Source organism: Dasypus novemcinctus, chromosome 8, assembly GCF_030445035.2.
Source record: "Dasypus novemcinctus isolate mDasNov1 chromosome 8, mDasNov1.1.hap2, whole genome shotgun sequence".
NCBI lineage: Eukaryota > Metazoa > Chordata > Mammalia > Cingulata > Dasypodidae > Dasypus > Dasypus novemcinctus.
Window position 1 is genome coordinate 78,403,638 of NC_080680.1, and position 22,282 is coordinate 78,425,919.

A 22,282-nucleotide genomic window follows, 5' to 3' on the forward strand; every position below is an offset into this window, starting at 1 on the left:
CAGTGATTCCTAGAGGAGAAAGAAAGGAAGAGAAGAAAAAAGAAACAGATACAGAGGATCACATAGCAAATGGACACAGACAGCAAAACAGTAGGACAGGGGAGGGGGAAGGGAAAAAAATCATTTCAGAAATGAAAACAAAGCTAGTAAGAACACAAAAACAAATTTACAAGAGTTAATGCCTCAAGTGAAATAGAAGGCAAAAAGGGGGAATACTTAAAAGGAAAAAAAAGAAAAAAGTAAAGCCAACACAACTGCAACCTATAAATAGAAGTCTGTTGAAGAAGGAAAGTACAGGAAAAGAATAAATGCTAAAAACTTAATTTCAAGAAAAATACCTGGAAAGCAAACAGGAAACTATTAAAACACCATATTTGAGGATATCAACCCATAATAACTCACAGTAACTATGACATTTGTGGCAGTTTGAGCTTATTTATGAATTACATAAAAGATATGTTTATAAACTGATCTGTTCCTCTGGGCATGATATCCTATGATTGTATTAGATTCAGCTGAGATGGCTTTGATTAAATTATGTTAAGAGTAGGGCTTTGACTGACCATGTCATTAGGGCATGCAGGGTTGTATTTTCATTCCCTTGGGTGGGCTATATAAACAGACACTCAATCAAGAACACAAAAGTAGATACTCAAGAAAAGAGAAACAGCTCCACAGACACAGCAAAGACCCCAAGAAGAGAAATGAGCCACTCCCTGATAGTTTACAGCTGACCTTGTGAAGAGAACACAGCAGCTGAACCCGGAAAGAAACAAGCCCCAGGAAGAGAGATAAGCCCTATGCCAGCCTACAGCTGAGGTGGAAGAAGCTGGACCCATGGAGCCTTAAGAGGGAAGAGGAAGGCTGAACCCTCACAGACATCACCGCCATCTTGCTTCAACACATGGCAAAAGGGGAAGCAGAGGTGGCTCAACTGATAGAGTATCGGCCTACTATACAGGAGGTCCAGGGTTCAAACCCAGGGTCTCCTGACTCGCATGGTAAGCTGGCCCACGCGCAGTGCTGCTGCCATGCAGGGGTGTCCCTACGTGTGCCCTGCAAGGAGAGCAACCCCATGTGAAAAAAGCCCAGCCCGCCCAGGAGTGGTGCCACACACACACACAAGGAGAGCTGATGCAGCAAGATGACACAACAAAAGAGAGACGCAGTTTCCCACTGCCACTGTATAATGCAAGCGGACACAGAAGAACACACAGCAAATGGACACAGCAGACAACGGGTGGGGGGGGGGGTGGAGGAGAGAGGAATAAATAAAATATATTTTTAAATAAATTTTTAAAAACACATGGCAAAAGACTTTGGGTGAGAAAGCACCTCTTATGGTACCATGAGTTGGACTCTTTAGGACTTTGTAACTATAAGCTTTTACCCCAAATAAATACCCTTTATAAAAGCCAACCAACCGACTTCTGGTACCTTGCATCGGCACCCCTTTGGCTGAATAATACAACCTTTTCTTGCAAAAGTCCTATATTTTAAATATATATATAATAATTGGGCATCTAGAGAGAAACAACAAGAGACTAATAAGGGGGAAAAATCAGAGTATCAATAAACTTGTCGGGGGAAACGGACTTGGCCCAGTGGTTAGGGCGTCTGTCTACCACATGGGAGGTCCGCGGTTCAAACCCCGGGCCTCCTTGACCCGTGTGGAGCTGGCCCATGTGCAGTGCTGATGCGCCCAAGGAGTGCCGCACCACACAGCAGTGTCTTCCGCGTAGGGCAGCCCCACACGCAAGGAGTGCGCCCCATAAGGAGAGCCACCCAGTGCGAAAGTGCAGCCTGCCCAGGAATGGCCGCACACATGGAGAGCTGACACAACAAAAAGAAACACAGATTCCCATGCCACTGACAACAACAGAAGCAGACATAGAAGAACATGCAGCAAATAGACACAGAGAACAGACAACCGGGACGGGGGTGGGGGGGGGGGGGGAGGAGAGAGAAATCAATCAATCAATCAATAAACAAACAAGCTTGTCAAAAGGAAATGAAATGACATTTACGATACTCAAGTAAATAAATTGTGAGCCTAGTATTTATAGCCCACAAAAGTGACTTTATACACAAGCATAAATGGCATAAATTGTTACCAACAAAGAACTCAGGGATTATTATTCCCATGAGCCTTTCCTGAGGAATCAATAAAAGCACAGACAACCAAAATGACTAGAGGCATCAACATAAGTATTGATGGTGACTACTGGGAATTGAATCATGTCTCACATAAAAGGCATGTCTATAAACAGGACCTTTGAAGATGTTATTAGTTAAGGTGTGCCCAAACTGAATGAAAAGCATATTACTTAGTTACAGTGGTTATTAAAAAAAAAAAAAAAGCATGGTACTGGCCTAACGACAGGCAGATTGACCATTGGAACTGAACTGAGAACTCAGAAATAAGATCCTCACATCCAAAGTCAAACGATTTTTAACAAGGCTGTTAAGTCCACCCAACTGGGTCAGAACAGTCTATTCAACAAGTGGTGCTGGGAGAACTAGCTAGCCATAACCAAAAGAAACAGAGGACCCCTATCTCACATCTTATACAAAAATTAACTCAAAATGGATTAAGGGCCTAAATATGAAAGCAACAAGCATAAAACTCCTAGAAGAAAATGTGGGAAAACCATCTTTAAGATCGTGTGGTAGGCAATAGTTTCTTAAACCTTACACACCAAGCGAGAGCAACACAACAAAAAATAAATAAATGGGACCTCCTCAAAATCAACACTTTCGCACCTCAAAGGACTTTGTCAAAAGGTGAAAAGGCAGCCAATTCAATGGGAGAAAATATTTGGCATTCACATATCTAATAAGGGTTTAATATCCGTGATAGATAAAGAGACCATACAACTCAAGAACAAAAAGACAAACTACCTGTTATTAGTCAACCAAAGGGGTACTGATGCAAAATGCCAGAAATCTGCTGCTTTTTATATAGGGTATTTATTTGGAGTAGAAGCTTATAGTCACAAGGCCATAAAGCACAGGGATAGAGTGCAAAGGGACACATGGAAACTTGCAGGGCTGAAAGATATGTTCACTATTTTACCATGTTGAGGCTTCACAAGTGTATATCTATTTCAAAACTTATCAAATTTTACATTTAAATATGTGCAATTTATTCTAGGTCAATTACACCTCAAAAAACTTTAAAAAATGGCAAATTGTCACCACTTTGCCACTACCAGACATTATGTATCTCCTGATAAAAGAACACGAAAGTATCAATGACATGGGCCATGAAAAGTACGAGGCTAGACTGTGCTACTGATTAGCAAAAATTACAGAGGACAGAGGAATTTATTGATCTTCTCTGAGAGTATGCAATCAATAACAGCCAGACTATGGGAAATACCACAGGTTAAATGTTCAGGTTTAACAGAAAAACTATAGAGAAAAGCAAGGGATTGAGTGGAGGGGGAACGTGTTGATTATAGGAGTTTTGAAATTTTTAAAAATAGGCAAGACTAAATTGTACTGTCTTGGGATACACACAGGATAAAATTCTAGGAAGCATAAGAAAAATCATCATAACGGTTAATTTTGGGGAGATGAAAGGGTTTATAATTAAGATGAGACATATGGAGAATTTCTGGAGTAGCTGACAAAATTTTACGTCTTGGCCAGGGTAGTAGTTCTGGGGTATTTGCCTAATAATAATTCATTGAGCTATATTTTTGTTTTGGTGGTTTTCTGTATTTGTGTTTTATTTTACAATAAAATTTAAAAGCAAAATTTTAAACACTCTAATTTTTTGTCTGGATTATGTACATTTTTAAATTAAACAAGATTCATGGAACATTTAATACAAAGATTTTGTCTATGCTGCTTAAAATTTGTGAAACAGATAATTATCCTGAAAGGAAGTCATACTAATGAGCAAAGTTAGAGTGCTGAGAAAAAAGATTCACAAAAGAAATAGGTCTTAGAAAACCCTAATTAAAAATAAATTAAATTTAAAAAAATTAAAAAGAGACTTAACAGTCAATGCAAAAATCACAAAGGAAATTACAAAATACTTTAAGGTAAATGAAACTGAAGGCACAACATACCAAAACTTAAAAGGATGCAGTTAAAATAGTGCTTAGAGGGAAATTTATAGCTGTATATGCATGCCTTCATTTAATAAGAAGATAGTTCTCAAATCAATAATCTAATCTTCTGGGAAGCTGATTTGGTTCAACTGATAGAGAGTCTGCCTACCACATAGAAGGTCCAGGGTTCAAACCCAAGGCCTCCTGACCCGTGTGGTGAGCTGGCCCATGCACAGTGCTGATAGGTGCAAGGAGTGCCATGCTACACAGGGGTGTCTCCCACGTAGGGGAGCCCCACGTGCAAGGAGAGCTGCCCCAAGCAAAAAAAGTACAGCCTGCCCAGGAGTGGCGCCACACACACGGAGAGCTGACACACCAAGATGATGCAACTAAAAGATGCACAGATTCCCAGTGCCTATAACAAGAATACATGCGGACACAGAAGAACATGCAGTGAATAGACAGACAGCAGTCAACTGGGGGGGAGGGGAGGAAGGGGAGAGAAATAAATAAATAAGAAATTCTTTAAAAATAAATAAATAATCTAACCTTCTACCTGAAGAAACCAGAAAAAGAGCAATCTATACCCAAATTAGCACGAGGAAAGAAAATACAGAATGGAGCAGAAATAAATGAAACAGAGAAATGAAAAATGGAGAAAAATCAACAAAACCAAAAGTTGGCTCGCTTTTTGAAAAACATCAACAAAATTGACAACTTTATCTATAATGACCAAGAGAAAACAGAAAACTAAAATTATTAAGAATGAAAGCAGGATCACTATAGACTTTACAGAAATTAAAAGAATTATAAAAAAATGCTATGAACATTTGTACACAAACAAATTAGATAACCTGGATGAAATGGGCAATTCCTAAAAAGACACAAACTACTGAAACTAACTCAAGAAGAGATGCAAAATCTGAATAGACCTATATTAGGTAGTGACTGTATTAGTAATCAAAAAATTTCCTACGAAGAAAAGCCCAAGGGAAGTGGATGTGGCTCAAGCAATTGAGCTCCCACCTACCACATGGGAGGTCCTGAGTTCAGCTCCCAGAGCCTCATAAAGAAGACAAGCAAGACAGTAAGCTGATGGTTTGGGCAGGCATGGTGAGCTGACTCAACAAGAGACACAAGGAGGAAAGCATAATGAGAGACACACCAAAGTATGAAGTGGAGGTGGCTCGAACGATTAGGCATGGGAGGTCCTGGGTACAGTTCCTGGTGCTTCCTAAAAAGACCAGCACACAACACATACACAGCAAATGCAAACAACATGGGCGTGGGGGAAAATTAATTAATTAATTTTTTTAAAAAAAGCCCAGGCCCAGATGGCTCCACTGATAAAATTCTACCAAACTTTGAGAAAAGAATTAACACCAATGCTTCACAAACTCTTCCAAAAAACAGGAGGAACATATTTTAACTCATTCAATAAGGCCAGTATTATGATGATACCAAAGCCAGACATCACAAGAAAACTACAAGTCAATATCCCTTCCATGAGAAGAAAGGCAAAAATCCCAAGAGAAACCAGCAGCATGTAAAAAGAATACTAGCAAACCAAATCTAACAGCATATTAAAAGAATTATATACCATGACCAAGTGAGATTTATACCAGAAATGCAAGGATGTCTAATATTCAAAAATCAAACAATGCAATAATCACACACCCTTTTACAATAAAAAAATATTCAACAGATCAAGAATACAAGGGGGAAGTGGATTTGGCTCAACTAATAGAGTACCCGCCTACCACATGGGAGGTCCAGGGTTCAAACCCAGGGCCTCCTAACCCGTGTGGTGAGCTGGCCCATGCACAGTGCTGATGCACGCAAGGAGTGCCGTGCCACGCAGGGGTGTCTCCTGTGTAGGGAAGCCCCACGCACAAAGAGTGTGCCCCCGCAAGGAGAGCTGCCCTGCACGAAAAAAAAGCACAGCCTGCCCAGGAGTGGCACCGCACACACAGGAAACTGATGCAGCAAGATGACACAACAAAAAGAGACACACATTCCTGGTATAGCTGACAAGAATGCAAGCAGACATAGAGAGCCAACAAAGGGGAGTGGGGGGAGAAAGAAATTTCAAAAAAAGAATATAAGGAAATAAGGTAACTTCTTCAACCAGATAAACAGCAACTATGAAAAACCCACAACTAACATACTCAATGGTGAAAGACTAAAAGCTTTTCCCCTAAGATCAAGACCAAAACAAGAGTATGTGCTCTCACCATTTCTATACAATATTGTACTGGAGGTTCTAATCAAGGTGATTAAGCAAGGAAAATTCTTCTCCAAGTAGCAAAATGTATGACATGAACTAATTTCTTCTGGCTTTAAGATAAAGTGTGTAGATCTGTATAAACATCAGGAAATACCTGAAACGGTACATACCCTCACAATATACATGCAAACTTGAGAGAAATATATTTTAATTGTTATACAGGACAGGGCCAAGAGCAATCTTGCAGTCACCAAGAAATCATTCATCCCTGAATGATTATCATTCTATAAGATCATTCTATAAGATCATAAAGCTTCTATTTTTAAAAGCTATTTTACAGTCTACAAATGTAGTGATGAGGACCTAGAATGGTGTGGCTACCACAAGAAGGAAGGGATATAAAGGGAGAGGCTATTTCAATCATTTATACTGGAGGCCTGAGGACAGTGACTACAGCATGTGCAAGTAATGGGAAACTGGGAGAGCACAATCTACATTAGAGACATGGGAAATCATCAAGCTCTTAAAGAGCCAAGAGCCCACATGGTGAGCCAAGCGCCCATGTGGGTGCCACACGGCAAGCCGAGAGACCACATAAGTGCCTGTGTGGTGAGCCAGTGCCCGCATGGGTGCCCAAGTGGCGAGCTGAGTGCCCGCATGGTGAGTGAAGTGCCCATGTGAGGGCTCACATGGTAAGCCAGTGCCTGTGTGGCAGGCCGAGTGCCTGCTCAGCAAGCCGAGTGCCTGTACGGGTAACCAGTGCCCATGCAAGTGAGTCATGCAGCAAGATGATGACACAACAAAAGAGAAATTAAAAGGAGAGTCAAGGTGTAGTGCAGCAGAGACTAGCTACTGAGGTGGCACAATTAATAGGGAACCTCTCTTCACATCAGAGGTGCCCAAGATCGAATCCCAGTTAATCCTAAAGAAGAAAGGTAAGAAGAGAAGAAAAAAGAAACAGATACAGAAGATCACACAGCAAATGGACACAGACAGCAAAAACAGCAGGGCGGGGGAGGAGGGGAAGATTAAAAACAAAAAAACAAGAGTTCCACAAAAACTTACCTGTACTACTGGTTTTTGTGGTTGTACTGTCTGTGTTGCTGAAATCTGTGTTTTTTCCCGAGCACTGCGGGAACGGTCACTGCTCACTGAAGTCATCATATACAGTATATACAAAATAGCGTATATATAAAATAGAAAATCTGCAAGAAAGCAGGCACGATAAGCAAAATTTCCAAATCCTAGAATAAGGCAAGGATAAAATTCAGAGGTGAGGAAGACACGAGATAAAACATAAAAGTTCTCTGGAATAGAATTCTCAAGAAACAGCCATTTAGGATTTTAGAGTTTGCTGAAAGATCTAAAACCAATTTTTCCTCATGCAATATAAAAGTTTATGATTTATGAATTAGCAATTCTAAATAAAAAACTGAAGTACCACCAATTTTAACCGTCAACCATTTCATACTCTATGTAGTTACTAATACATGGAATTCTATCTGTCCCTTCCCACTTACTGTTTGGATCTGAACTCAAAGTCAACACTGCATCCACGCAAGATTCTACCTGGCAAGAATTCAATTTAAAATGCAATCTCCATTGTGCTATTATGAACTAAATATACTGTATAACATATTGTATGATTCCCTTTATTGTAATTATACAGCCCTCTATTCCTGCACTGTCCAATACAGTAGCACTAGCCACAACTGGCTATTGAGCACTGAAATATGTGGCTATCCCAAATTGAGATGTGTTGTAAGTGTAAAATATACACCAAATTTCAGACTTAATAAAAAAAAAAGTAAAATAAGCAATATTTGTACTGATTATATGTAGAACTGGTAACATTTTGGATATGCTGGGTTAAATAAAATCTAGTATTAAATTTCATCTGTTTCTTTTTTACAGTTTTAATATAGCTACTAGAAATGTTTAAATTATATATGTGGTTCAGCTCACATTATATTCTATTGGACAAAATAACACAATACTACTGCAAATGAACAGGTTTACCTCTCTTCATCCCTAAGCCCCACTTAAATGGCAAAAGGTTTACCAAAAAGGGGGATAGGGGATCACCACACCTATAAGGATAAAAAACTAGGAAAAAGGTAGCAATAAAGGACAGCTTTAGAAACTAGAAAGCAGAAACGGACTTGGTCCAGTGGTTAGGGCGTCCGTCTACCACATGGGAGGTCTGTGGTTCAAACCCCAGGCCTCCTTGACCCGTGTGGAGCTGGCCCATGCACAGTGCTGATGCGTGCAAGGTGTGCCGTGCCACGCGGGGGTGTCCCCCGCGTAGGGGAGCCCCACGCGCAAGGAGTGCGCCGCAGCAAATAGACACCGAGAACAGACAACCGGGGGAGGGGGGGGAATTAAATAAATAAATAAATCTTTAAAAAAAAAAAAAAAGAAACCAGAAAGCAACTGGATTTGTGATAATTCAGTGGATCAAGAAAGCTTCCTATATTGGCAGTGAGGAAAGTCCAGAAGCAGACTGTTCCTGCTGTACCCTAGAAAGGCTGAAGAATTGAGAGAACCTAATATCCCTAGACAGATAGATTAGTTCAAATATAAGAGGTACTAAACCCCTACAAACCCTCCCTAAATCACACAGCTATGCAATTACTCCATTCCCATCCTAGTCAAGAAACCCAAGGTTTATCTCTTGGAATAGACAAACCAAAGAAATTCTGAATTCAGGGATACCAGACCCAGCTGAAGGTCTCTATACTATTCTGAAAATTGGACAATTAAATGAAAGTCTTAATATTAACCAAGTGGATTCCCTTCCTCTACTTGTTTCTATTATCACAGAAGGCTGGTTTTTCCCACACAAGCAGGAGCCTAAAGGAATTATCTCTGGAGAAACTAACCAGTCCAAGACAAAAGTCTTACAGAACACACTTGGGGGTACCCCATGTGTCAACCAGTTCAGCCAGATCACATAAAATGATGCCCATCAATCCACCAGCCTTGCCTACAAGCATAGGACCCCACCATTTCATGGGCGTAACCCAAGGATTACCAGACATTTAAGAAAGGACTCTAAACATGGAAGGAAAAAAAAAAAGTCAAAATAAACAGAGGGGAAAATGAACTCTAAAAAACAGAAACATTGTAGCAAGAACAATTACAAGGAAAAAAGCTAATTTCCTCTGAGATAAATTAATAGTACAGTTCCAAAACTATGCTTTCAATCAATTATAACAAATGTACCACACCAATGCAAGGTATTAACAGGATGGTATATGAGAATCCTGTATTTCAAGCATGTTTGTTCTGTAAACCCACACAACTTCTCTAATAAATTAAAAAAAAAAAAAGTTCAGGGGAAATACTAATCCTAAATATGACGGCAGAAATAGCAGGCATAGGAGGACACACCACATAAAATATAACAACAAAAGAAGTCCTGATGGTCCAAGCTCCAAAAGTTCCAGAAAGGAAGAAACAGAGGAGCGGAGGGGAAGAAATCACAAAAACAATTTAAGAAAATATCACGAAAATGAAGAACACCTTTCAGATTGGGAGAAACCCCTAGCACTGTAAATATGGAAGAAAAAAAAAAGAGGCCCATTGAAACACTTTAGAACCCTGGAGGAAAGGGAAGAAGATACTAAAGATTTCTAGGAAATAATAAAATACTTTCCATACACAGAATCAAGAATCAGAACTGCAGAGTTCTTCAATAGCAACAATAAAGTTGGACAGTGCAACAAACCCTGCGAAGTTAAAGGAAAATAATTTCCAAGCTCAGCAAAAACACCAATCAATTTGAAGATAGAAACAAATCATTTTCACATATGCAAGATATTATAAGCCCTCTCAGGAAACTCCCAATTCGTACAAGCAAAACAATCAAGAAGCAGTGCACAATTAACACCAAGGAGTGCCTACCAAAATCTAACCACAATCTACTTTTCCCCTTGCCTTCCTCAAAGAAGGTGAAATACCAAATACTCAATTTTTCTGTGTCCTTTGTAGCTCAAGATAGCCATGGACCACTTTTCTTGATACTCATCTGAATATTCATAGCACCTTTATTTATGGTCCCCCAAACTGGAAGAAAAAACAAATATCCTTCAAAAGGGGTAAACAGATAAACTGTAACACATCCATTACAATGGAATAAAACACAGCAATAAAAAGTAATGAACTGAGGCATGCAACAACACAGATGAATCTCACATATATTATCCTAAGTGAAAGGCAGACTTTCAAAAGATACATACTGTATGAATCCATTTTTATGACATTATGGAAAGGCAAAACTATAGGGATAGGAAACAGATTGCCAGGCACTAGAGAATAACAAGGGGACCCATCACAGGAGAGTGGGAGTTCCCCCAAATGATGGTGAAAAGCGATCAAGATGACAGCTGTACAGGAGACCCACAGAGCAAACAAATCTAATCAGAGCAGGGAAGCGGACTTGGCCCAGTGGTTAGGGGGTCCGCCTACCACATGGGAGGTCCGCGGTTCAAACCCCAGACCTCCTTGACCCATGTGGAGCTGGCCCATGCGCAGTGGTTATGTGTGCAAGGAGTGCCCTGCCATGCAGGGGTGTCCCCCACGTAGGGGAGCCCCACGCGCAAGGAGTGTGCCCCGTAAGGAGAGCTTCCCAGTGCGAAAGAAAATGCAGCCTGCCCAAGAATGGCGCCGCACACATGGAGAGCTAACACAACAAGATGACACAACAAAAAAAGAAACAGAGATTCCCATGCCGCTGACAACAATAGAAGCGGACAAAGAAGAACACGCAGCAAATAGACACAGAAAACAGACAACTGGGGCGGGGGGGGAAGGGGAGAGAAATAAATAAAATAAATAAATCTTTAAAAAAAAAATCTAATCAGAGCAGAATCAAGAGGGATACCAAAGACAAGCCTCTAAGAAAAAGCTAAAGGTAGTGTGTTAGGCACTCCTGAGAGGTAATTTGCATTTAAAACACAAAGTATGGAGATTAATTAATGATGGATATAAAGAAATCTAAGCAACTGGAAAAAAAGTCAATTATTAAAAGTCAAAAAATGTTTATTAAGTACTCAACTACAAGGCACAGTTGTGAAGAACAATTATATGGTTAAAATAATATGAACAGTGAGTAATAATCTATCCAAAAGTTATGATAGCAAACTGGGAGGATAGAAGAGATGTGGAAAGTGTAAATATCAATCAACAACAACAACAACAAAAAAGAAACTGTAGTATGAACTTGTTATTTAGAAATGTGGACATAGATAGCAGAAACGCCTAAGAGTTCAAAGTGACTGCCTCTGGACAGTGAAATTCAGGAATAAATCAGGATAAGGTAGGGAGTTACTATGCACATACAGAATTGGTTTAAAAAGACATTTTTTCCAAAGGGAAAAAAAAGAAGACTTTTTTTTTTTATTTAAATTTATTATGTGCTGGGAACCAAGCTCAATGCTATATATACGTTCCTCCTTCTAATCTTCAACAACCACTCTACTTTGCTTGACATACTCCCATTTTAAGAATAAGAACTAAAACTGGGAAAGGTTTTACACAGCTCAATGAAATGTAACATACTGAGTACTAATCTGCTTGTTTCCTTCAGTTACAAAGCCTACAAATCAAATTATGTACTAAATTACTAATTAACTATTGCCTTCATAATTTGCAAAACAGTTGCAAATCCCAGGCTGGAAGAGAGAGAACTCTTAATTACTGACAACCAGCCATATTGCAGTTATAGATAAGGCAGTCTCTAAAGCATAGACCTGTTGCTAAAGACACATTACAACTTACAGTCTATTCACAGCAAGCCTTACCATCTCCCAATTTTGCATGACAGTCATATGAACATCTAAAATTAGCAATGTTGAACAATACAAACCTTTAAAGTATAACATGGAAGCAAGACTTTATATCACTGCTTGAACAAAGTGTCAACTGGGACTCTGCCACTAGGAGGTCATTAGTGACCTATGCCAGTAAGGTTTGGTACAGTGTTGAGGAAAAGGCCAAGGTAAATGAGGAAGAAAAGACTGCAAGCTAACTGTATTTGTAAGAGGTGGTGGCTGGAGGAGCAAGAAAAGGAAAATTTTCAATCTAAGTTCCACAGTCATATGGGCCATTAATGTAAGTAGATATCTACATAGAAACATACATATATAAATTACCACCTCTGTACCTATAGTTCATAACTACCTTGAGAATAATCATTAGGGCCCAAAATCCATCCCTACAATGTCTCTGCACCCAGAGTTTCCGGCAAAGCTTAAAGATTCTGGGTCACTAAGAGGTACTTCCCAACAAATACTACAAATAGATACATCATAACATCCTGGTTTGAAACCAGCAGTAATGGAGGAATCAATAAGAGGTTAGAGAGATGTCTTTCAAGGACTCTGTTTTCAAAGTATAGGATTCAGGGGAAGAAGGAGCATTAGGAAAACAATAAAAGGCAATGCTACCACTGTGCCACCCCCCACACACTGAGGGGAATGATGGGTAATAGGGGTTCAGCCAGCTGACGTAAAATGACAAAATTTCCCCACCCCCAGCATAGGAAACGACCTACTTGGAAGTCAATCAGGAAAGCCTGAATGGAATCTGTGGCAAATGAGAAATGTCTCTTAATAAAGTCCACTCAGACTACTTCAAGCTATAATCATAAAGAAAGCAAGAAAGAAGACTATGGTTTAGAATCCATGCATCAAAGAAAAAAGGCACAATCTGTGAATAAAAGACCACAACCCAAGAAATCAAACAGACTTCTGTAATTGAAGTCTTTTATCCTTTTCTTAAAAGGTATTCCCTGATACCAATCCTGGATAGATCTGACACACTGAGCAAAAAAGAACACAAAATCAACACTTGTACAGGGCTAGTTCTGTGGTCAAAGAATATTTATAGAAAAGGGCAATTACAAACTGAAGTCAACTGACATATTACAAATATATCCTACTTTGTAAAATAGAGGCATTCTTAGCAAAGCTAAGTATACTTTTTTAATATTTAGAAATGCAAATTCATTACAATAGCTGCAATAGCCATTGTGCTGTCAGATACCCCCCAGGAACCACTTTAACTAAAATATCAATTATTTCTATGTGCAAGATGGATATTATCATATCCATTTTATAGGTGAAGAAATAAACTCATCACATAGAATTACATGGCAAGTCAGAGAGCTGTGGTATGAATCCAGGTCTGTCTCATCACTAAAGTTTGCACTCTTTCTACTATTTCACACATCCTAAACTCTTTGGTAAGTTCTCTTTAAAAAACTGTGGACTAAGACAGTCAAAAATTAATGTACTAACCAATCTTACCCACAATTTTTACTAAATATTAAAGAAAAAGCAATTCTCAGTGTTCAAAAACTATTTCAGAAAATCAGAAAGGGGGGGGAGATGAGAATGAAATAGGTTTGTTACAAAACTGGGTAAGAACAGTGTGAGAGGGAAGTCAATGTGGCGCAACCAGTTGGGCTCCCACCTACCACATGGAAGGTCCTGGGTGACTCCTAAAGAAGACGAGCAGATGCCGCACCTGCCGCAATGAGTTAGACACTGCACCCGCCCAAATGAGATAGATGCCACAAACCAGCAGATGCCATAGCCTGTGAGGAGCAGGCCATTGGGCACTCGCCTCCTTTGTGGGAAGTCCCGGGTTTGGTTCCCATGTTCAGTTTCCAGTGCCTCCTGGAGAAGATGAGCAGACACAGAAAGCAAAACAGGCAGACAAATGAGGGAACCAGGGGTGGGGGTAGGGGAAATACATTTTTTTTTAATTAACAGAAACAATAATTTTAATAAGCCCATCTCACTCATGATATAGCTGTAAAAATTCAAACTGAGTCCAGTATTGTATAAAAAACAAAATTTATCATAACCAACTCCACTTTGTCCCCAGAATAAGGTAAGTTTAACAACTGAAAAATCATTTAATAAAATCACCCGGATTTACAGATTACAGGAGGAAAAATTTATGATCATACAATCACCAGTTAAGTAAAATAAAATGGCCACCTACACTGAGCATTGCCAGAAGACCATTTTCTAAGAAAAGCTTTTGCAGAAGACCAAAACAACTGACCTGCAGGGTTGCTGATAAGCAAAACCTGGTGACAAAACTAGTTTTAGTCCATAGAGACAGCTTATCAGATTGGACAAGCACATCATACCAACCAATGTATATCTGCTCCCCACTTTGTTAGAACTGCCCCCAGGTAAAATGAATATTTAAGGTCAGCCAATCAGAACATTTTCTCACTTGCTTCTGTGTTCACTCTACATGAGTTTCCCCTTTCTACTGCCTTGACAGAGCCCCTTTTCACTTTCTGAATGGGATGCTGCCAGATTCATGACTCACTCATTAAAGCTCTGATATCCTAAATTACATGAAGTTTTTCTTTATCACATCTCAGTAAATAAATATACAAGAGGCACTAATAAAATTCAATATCTGGGAAGCGGATGTAGTTCAGGTTGACTGAGTTCCCTACTACGTGGGAGGTCCATGGCTCACTTCCTAGTGCCTCCTAAAGAAGACAGTGAACTGGCAAGACAGGCAGGCGCCGCAAGTTGACACAAGAAGATGACGCAACAAGAGGCACAAGAGGAAAAACATAATGAGAGACACAGCAAAGCAGGGAGCAGATTCCCAGTGCCTACTACCAAGGACGAGCAGGATGGCAAGCTGGCATGACAAGATGACGCAACAAGGACACAGGAAAAATATAACAAGGTACACAACAAAGCAGGGAATGGAGGTGGCTTAATGATTAAGTGCCTCCCTACCATATTGGTAAGTCCTGGGTTCGGTTCCCATGACTCCAAAAAAAGAAGAAAAAAAGAATACAATAAGATACAGCAAGAGCAAACGAGGGGGTAGAGAAAGATAAATAAATTTTAAAATTAAAAACAAAAGAGAAAATTACAGACCAATGTTTCTAATGAACATACATGCAAAACTTCTAAACATAATACTTGCAAATTGAATCCAACAGCATATCAAAAGACTTATACGCCACGACCGAGTGGGATTCATTCCTGGTATGCAAGGCTGGTTTCAACATATGAAAATCAATCAATATAATATACCACATTAACAAACTGAAGGATAAAAACCAAATGATCACCTCAACTGATCCAGAAAATGCATTTGGGAACATCCAGCATCCTTTCTTGATAAAAACACTTCAAAAGATAGTAATAGGAGGAAAATTCCTCAATCTGATAAAAGGCATATATGAAAAACCCACAGTGAAGATGGTACTCAATGGGGAAAGGTTGAACGCTTTCCCTGTAAGATCAAGAACAAGACAAGGATGCCCACTGTCAACAATGTTATTCAACATTGTTCAAAAGTTGTAGCTAGAGCAATTAGACAAGGGGAAAAAAAATTAAGGGCATACAAATAAGAGGAAGTAAAACTCTCACTACTTCCAAATGACGTGATCCTATATTTAGAAAATCCTGAAATGTCTACCACAAAGCTACCTGAGCTAATAAATGAGTTCAGCAAAGTGGTAGGATACAAGATCAACACACAAAAATCAGTAAGGTTTTTGTACATGAGTACTTGAGAAAGAAATCAGGGAGAAAATTCCATTTACAATAGCAACAAAAAGACTCAAATACCTAGGAATCAATTTTACCAAGTAAGTACATGACCTGTATGCAGAAAACTACAAAACAATGCTAAAAGAAGTCAAAGAAGACATAAATAAATAGAAAGATGTTCCATATTCATGTACTGGAAGACTAAATATCATGAATATGTCAATCCTACCCAAACTGATTTATAGATTCAATGCAATACCATTCAAAATTCCAACAGCCTACTTTACAGATTTAGAAAAGGTAATTACCAAATTCATTTGGAAGGAAAAGTGCATCTGAACAGCCAAAAGCATACTTTAAAAAAAAGGCAACATGGAGGAATTTCACTGCCTGACACTGAAACATATTACAAAGCTAGTAGTCAAATACTGGCATAAAGATAGACACACTGATCACTGGAATACAACTGAGAGTCCAGAAATGAACTTTCAGCCCTACAGCCAACTGGTTTTTGACAGATACACCAAGTCCTGGTTACTGGGACAAAATCATCTTTTCAACAAATGGTGCTCGGAGAACTGGATATCCATAACCAAAAGAATGAAAGAGGCCCCCTATCTTACCCCCTATACAAGAATCAACTCAAGGGAAACGGACTTGGCCCAGTGGTTAGGGTGTCCGTCTACCACATGGGAGGTCTGTGGTTCAAACCCCGGGTCTCCTTGACCCGTGTGGAGCTGGCCCATGCACAGTGCTGATGCGCGCAAGGAGTGCCGCCCCACGCAGGGGTGTCCCCCGCATAGCAGAGCCCCACACGCAAGGAACGCGCCCATAAGGAGAGCCACCCAGCGCGAAAGAAAGTGCAGCCTGCCCAGGAATGGCACCGTCCACACTTCCCGTGCCGCTGACGAGAACAGAAGCGGACAAAGAAACAAGACGCAGGAAAAAGACACAGAGAGCAGACAACCGGAGGTGGGGGGGAATTAAATAAATAAATAAATCTTAAAAAAAAAAAGAATCAACTCAAAATGGATCAAAGACCTAAATATAAAAGCAGGACCATAAAACTATAAGAAGAAAATGTAGGGAAACATCTTAAAGACCTTGTGGTAGGTGGTGGTTTCTTGGACCTTATACCCAAAGCATGTGCAACAAAAGAAAAACAGATAAAAGGGACTTCCTCAATATTAAAACACTTTGCACCTCAGAGGACTTTGTCAAAAGAGTGAAAAGGCAGCCAACCCAATTGGAGAAAATATTTGGAAATCACATATCCAATAAGAGTTTAAATATCCATAATATATAAAAAGATGTTAACACAACAATAAAATGACAAAGAGCCCTAATTTAAAAATGGACAAAAACAATTAAGTAAAAATAAAAATGAAAAAAAAAAGGGCAAAAGACTTGAAGAGACATTTGTCCAAAGAAGAAATACAAATGGCAAAAAAAAAAAAAAAAACATGAAAAAATGTTCAACGTCACAAGAGATTAGGGAAATGCAAATCAAAACTACAATGAGATATCATTTCACACCCATTATTAATAGAATAACCACTATTAAAAAGACAGAGAGACGGGAAACGGACTTTGGCCCAGTGGTTAGGGCGTCCGTCTACCATATGGGAGGTCCACGGTTCAAACCCCGGGCCTCCTCAACCCGTGTGGAGCTGGCCATGCGCAGTGCTGATGCGCGCAAGGAGTGCCGTGCCACGCAAGGGTGTCCCCCGCGTGGGGGAGCCCCCCGCGCAAGGAGTGCGCCCGGTAAGGAGAGCCGCCCAGCGTGAAAAGAAGGAGCAGCCTGCCCAGGAATGGCGCCGCCCACACTTCCCGTGCCGCTGACGACAACAGAAGCGGACAAAGAAACAAGACGCAGCAAATAGACACCAAGAAAAGACAACCAGGGGAGGGGGGGAAATTAAATAAATAAAATAAATCTTAAAAAAAAAAAAAAAAAAGAAAAAGACAGAGATATACAACTGTTGGAGAGGATATAGAGAGATACTCACACTTATTCACTCTGGTGGGAAATTAGAATAGTACAGCCACTGTGGAGGACTGTTATGTGGTTCCTAAATAAACTGAATATAAATCTGCCATGTGACCATGCATATACCCAGATGAACTGAGAGCAATGACACAAACAGACATCTGCACACTGATGTTCATAACAGCATTATTCACGATTGCCAAAAGCTGGAAACAACCACAGTGTCCATCAACTAATGAAGAGATAAACTATGGTGTATACACAAGATGAAATATTATGCAGTCGTAAGAAATGAAGATGTAAAGCATATGACAACATGGATGAACCTGGAGGACACTGAGTCAAGCAAACCAGATACAAAAGAACAAAGTGTATGACTGTGCTACTATGAACTAAAGTGTGTAAAGTATTATATGATTCCATTTATATAAACTGTAACCTTAAGGTGATTTATAAAGATGAAATTAGATTAGCCCTTGTGTAAGACTGGGGAAGGCACTGAAGGGGTGTACAGTTTTTCTTTTTGGAGTAATGAAATGGTTCCTAAATATTTTATTGTGATGAATGCACAACATTTTGATTATACTAAAAGCCACTGATTATACAGTTGGATAGCTCATACGGTATGTGAAAATATCTCAATAAAACTGAATGAATCAATAATTGTGCAAAAACAGAAATAGAAGCTATGTACAGCAGGGGAAACAGATTGAGAGATTAAGAATTTTGTTTGTTTTCCATTTTTTGTTTATTGTTATTGAAATAATGAAGGGGAAGAGGACTTCGCCCAGTGGTTAGGGCATCTGCCTACCACATGGGAGGTCTGCGGATCAAACCCCAGGCCTCCTTGACCCATATGGAGCTGGCCCACGCAGTGTTAATGCGCGCAAGGAGTGCCTGCCACGCAGGGGTGTCTCCGCATAGGGGGGCCCCATGCGCAAGGAGTGTGCCCCATAAGGAGAGCCGCCCAGCATGAAAGAAAGTCAGCCTGCCCAGGAATGGTGCCGCACACATGGAGAGCTGACACAACAAGATGAGGCCAACAAAAAGAAATACAGATTCCCATGCCGCTGACAACAACAGAAGCGGACAAAGAACACACAGCAAATAGACACAGAGAAAAGACAACCAGGCGGGGGGGAGGGGAGAGAAATAAATAAATCAATCTTTAAAAAAAAAAAGAAAGAATGAAAATGCTCTAACAATGAAATGATGAATGTACAACTAAGTGATTATACCAAATACCACTGATTGCACACTCTGGATGAATGGTATGCTTTATTAATATGTATCAATAAAATTGATTTGCAAAAAGAAAAAAACCCACAGTTGTTATCAGAGACAAGGAAGGAAATATATATATATATATATACACACATATTTTTTTTTTAGGTACCAGGGCCAGGGAGTGAACCCAGGACCTCATATGTGGAAAGCCAGTACTCAACCACTGAGCTACATTGGCTCCCCTGAGTTGGATTTTTTGTTTGCTTGCTGTTTCGTTTTTTGTTTTTATTTTTAGGAGGCAATGGTAACCAAGCCGAGATCACCCATGTGGGAAACAGGTGCTAAACTGCTTGAGCTACATGCACTCTCAGGGCACATTACTAAAAGGGGCAATTCACCAGGAAGAAATAACAATCTAAACGCATATGCCCCTAACCAGGACACCCCAAATTACATGAAGCAAACACTGGTAAAACTGAAGGGAAAAACAGACGTCTCTACAAAAATAGTTGGAGATTTCAATACATAATGGTCATTGGATAAAACATCTGGGCAGCGAGTTTGAATAACGACAAATAAACTACAAAGACATATACAGAATATTGCATACCAAAACAGCAAGTATTACACATTCTTCTCAAGTCCTCATGGATCTTTCTCCAGGATAGACCATACACTGGGTCACAAAACAGATCTCAAAAGATATCGAAATTATACAAAGCACTTTCTCTGACCACAATAGAATAAAGGTGGAAATCAACAACAGGCAGGAAAAGGGAAAATTCACAAATATATGGAGATTAAACAACACCTTCTTTAATAAGCAGTGGGTCAAAGAAGAAATTGCAAGAGAAATCAATAAATATCTCAAGACAAATAAAAACAAGAACACAACATATCAGAACCTATGGGATACAGTCAAGGCAGTGCTGAGAGGGAAATGTATAGCCCTCGAGACTTACATTAAAAAATAAAAAAGAGAAGTCAATGTGGCCAAAGTGATAAGGCCTCCGCCTACCATACGGGAGAACTCAGGTTCAATCCCTGGGGCCTCCTGGTGAAGAAGAGAATATGTGCCTGCACGGCAAACCAGTGCCTGCGCAGCAAGCCGAGTGCCCACGTGAGTGCCCATATGAATGCCCACATGGTGAGCCAGTGCCTACACAGTGAGTGCCCTTGTGGCAAGTCAGTGCTGTGTGGCAAGCTGAGTGTCCACGCAGTAAGCAAAGTGCCTGTGCAGTAAGCCAGTGCCCACGCAAGTGAGTCACACAGCAAAATGATGACAACAAAAGGGAGAAGGGGAGAGTCAAGGGAAAGCACAGCAAAGACTAGGAACTGAGGTGGCACAATTGTCAGGGAACCTCTCTCCACATCAGAAGTCCCCAGGATTGAATCTTGGTGAATCCTAAAGAAGACAAAAAGAAAAACAAACAAAGAAGATCACCTAGAGAACGGACACAAACAGCAAAAAGAGCAAGGGCAGGGAAGGGGAAGAAAAAAAAATAAAGTGAATAGGAAGTCCACTTTCAAAAAAAAGGAAGAAAGAGCTAAAATCAATAACCTAACTACCAGTTGGAGGAACTAGAAAATGAATAGCAAACTATTCCCAAAGCAAGCACAGGAATGAAGCAGATGACTGAGCTCATGCCTACCACATGGGAGGTCCTGGGTTTAGTTCCTGGTGCCTCCTGGAGAAAATGAGTATGACAGGCTAGGGCAACAAGTTGATGCAACAAGATGACACAACAAGGAGACACAAAGAGGAAACACAATGAGAGACACAGCAAAGCAGGAAGCAGAGGTGGAAAGCAATTGTGTGCCCCTCTCCCACAAGGGAGGTCCCAGGTTCAGTTCCCCGTGCCTTCTAAAGAGAAGATGAGCAGACACAGACAGCACATAGCAAACGGACACACAGATAGCAGACTGCAGAGCAAACAAGGTTGGGTAGGGAATAAATAAGTCTTTAAAAAAAAAAGATCAGAGCAGAAATAAATGAAACTGAGAACAAAAAAACAACAGCAAGAATTAACAAAATCAAAGTTGGTTCTTTGAGAAGTTTAACAAAATCGACAAACCCTTAGCTAGACTCACAAAAAAAGAGAAAAGATGCAAATAAAATCAGAAACAAAAACGGGAATATTACTACTGACCCACTGAAATAAAAGAAATAGGATATTATGAACAACTGTACACCAACAAACAAGACAATGTAGAAGAAATGGACAAATTCCTAGGAATAAATGAACAAGTTACCCTAATCCTAGAAGAAATAAACGACCTCAACAAACCAATCCCAAGTAAAGAGATTGAAAGAGTTATCAAACAACTACATAAAATGAAGAGCCCAGGACTGATGGCTTCAAGGGTGTATTCTAACAAGCATTCATAAAAGTTTTACTACCAATCTTACTTAAACCCATACAAAAAACTCAACAGGAGGGAAAGTTACCAAACTCATTCTATAAATCAATAGCACCCTAATACCTAAACCAGAGATATTATAAAAAAAGAAAATTAGGGAAACAGACTTGGCCCAGTGGTTAGGGTGTCCGTCTACTATATGGGAGGTCCGCGGTTCAAACCCCGGGCCTCTTTGACCCGTGTGGAGCTGGCCCACGCACAGTGCTGATGTGCACAAGGAGAGCCCTGCCACGCAGGGATGTCCCCCACATAGGGGAGCCCCACGCGCAAGGAGTACACCCCGTAAGGAGAGCCGCCCAGCACCAAAGAAAGTGCAGCCTGCCTAAGAATGGCACCACCCACACAGAGCTGACACAACAAGATGACACAATAAAAAGAGACACAGATTCCCGTGCCGCTGACAACAACAGAAGCGGACAAAGAAACAAGACGCAGCAAACAGACACAGAAAACAGGGGATGGGGGGAGAGAAATAAATAAATAAATCTTTAAAAAAAAAATTTACATATCCACTTCCCTAATGAATGTGGATAAAAACATCCTCAACAAAACACTAATTGAACCCAGCAACACACAAAAAGAATTATTCATCACGATCAAGTGGACTTTTTTCTTTCTTTTAATTTTTGGTTTCTATTCTTGTTTTTTTTCCAAGTGGTTTTTTTTTTTAAGATTTATTTATTTATTTCTCCCCCCTTCCCCCCACCCCACCCCACCCCCGCCCCAGTTGTCTGTTCTCTGTGTCTATTTGCTGCGTCTTTTTCTTTGTCCACTTCTATTGTAAGCGGCTTGGGAATCTGTTTCTTTTTGT

The 22,282-nt window shown here is 40.1% G+C and overlaps 1 protein-coding gene across 6 annotated transcripts in view; it reads right to left on the reverse strand.

The window, feature by feature from the left end:
* The window catches only part of UBAP2 (ubiquitin associated protein 2), a 151,862-nt gene that overhangs the window by 82,968 nt on the left and 46,612 nt on the right, over window positions 1–22,282 (reverse strand). For 4 of the 6 annotated variants that reach the window (XM_071216820.1, XM_058301993.1, XM_058301990.1 and 1 more), the window contains one exon: window positions 7,354–7,493. The exons of the other annotated variants lie outside the window; for them this stretch is intronic. In XM_071216820.1, the coding sequence (XP_071072921.1) occupies window positions 7,354–7,452 (99 nt within the window). In that variant the 5' untranslated portion in view covers window positions 7,453–7,493. The remainder of the gene's footprint in view (window positions 1–7,353; window positions 7,494–22,282) is intronic. 6 annotated transcript variants of the gene reach the window in all.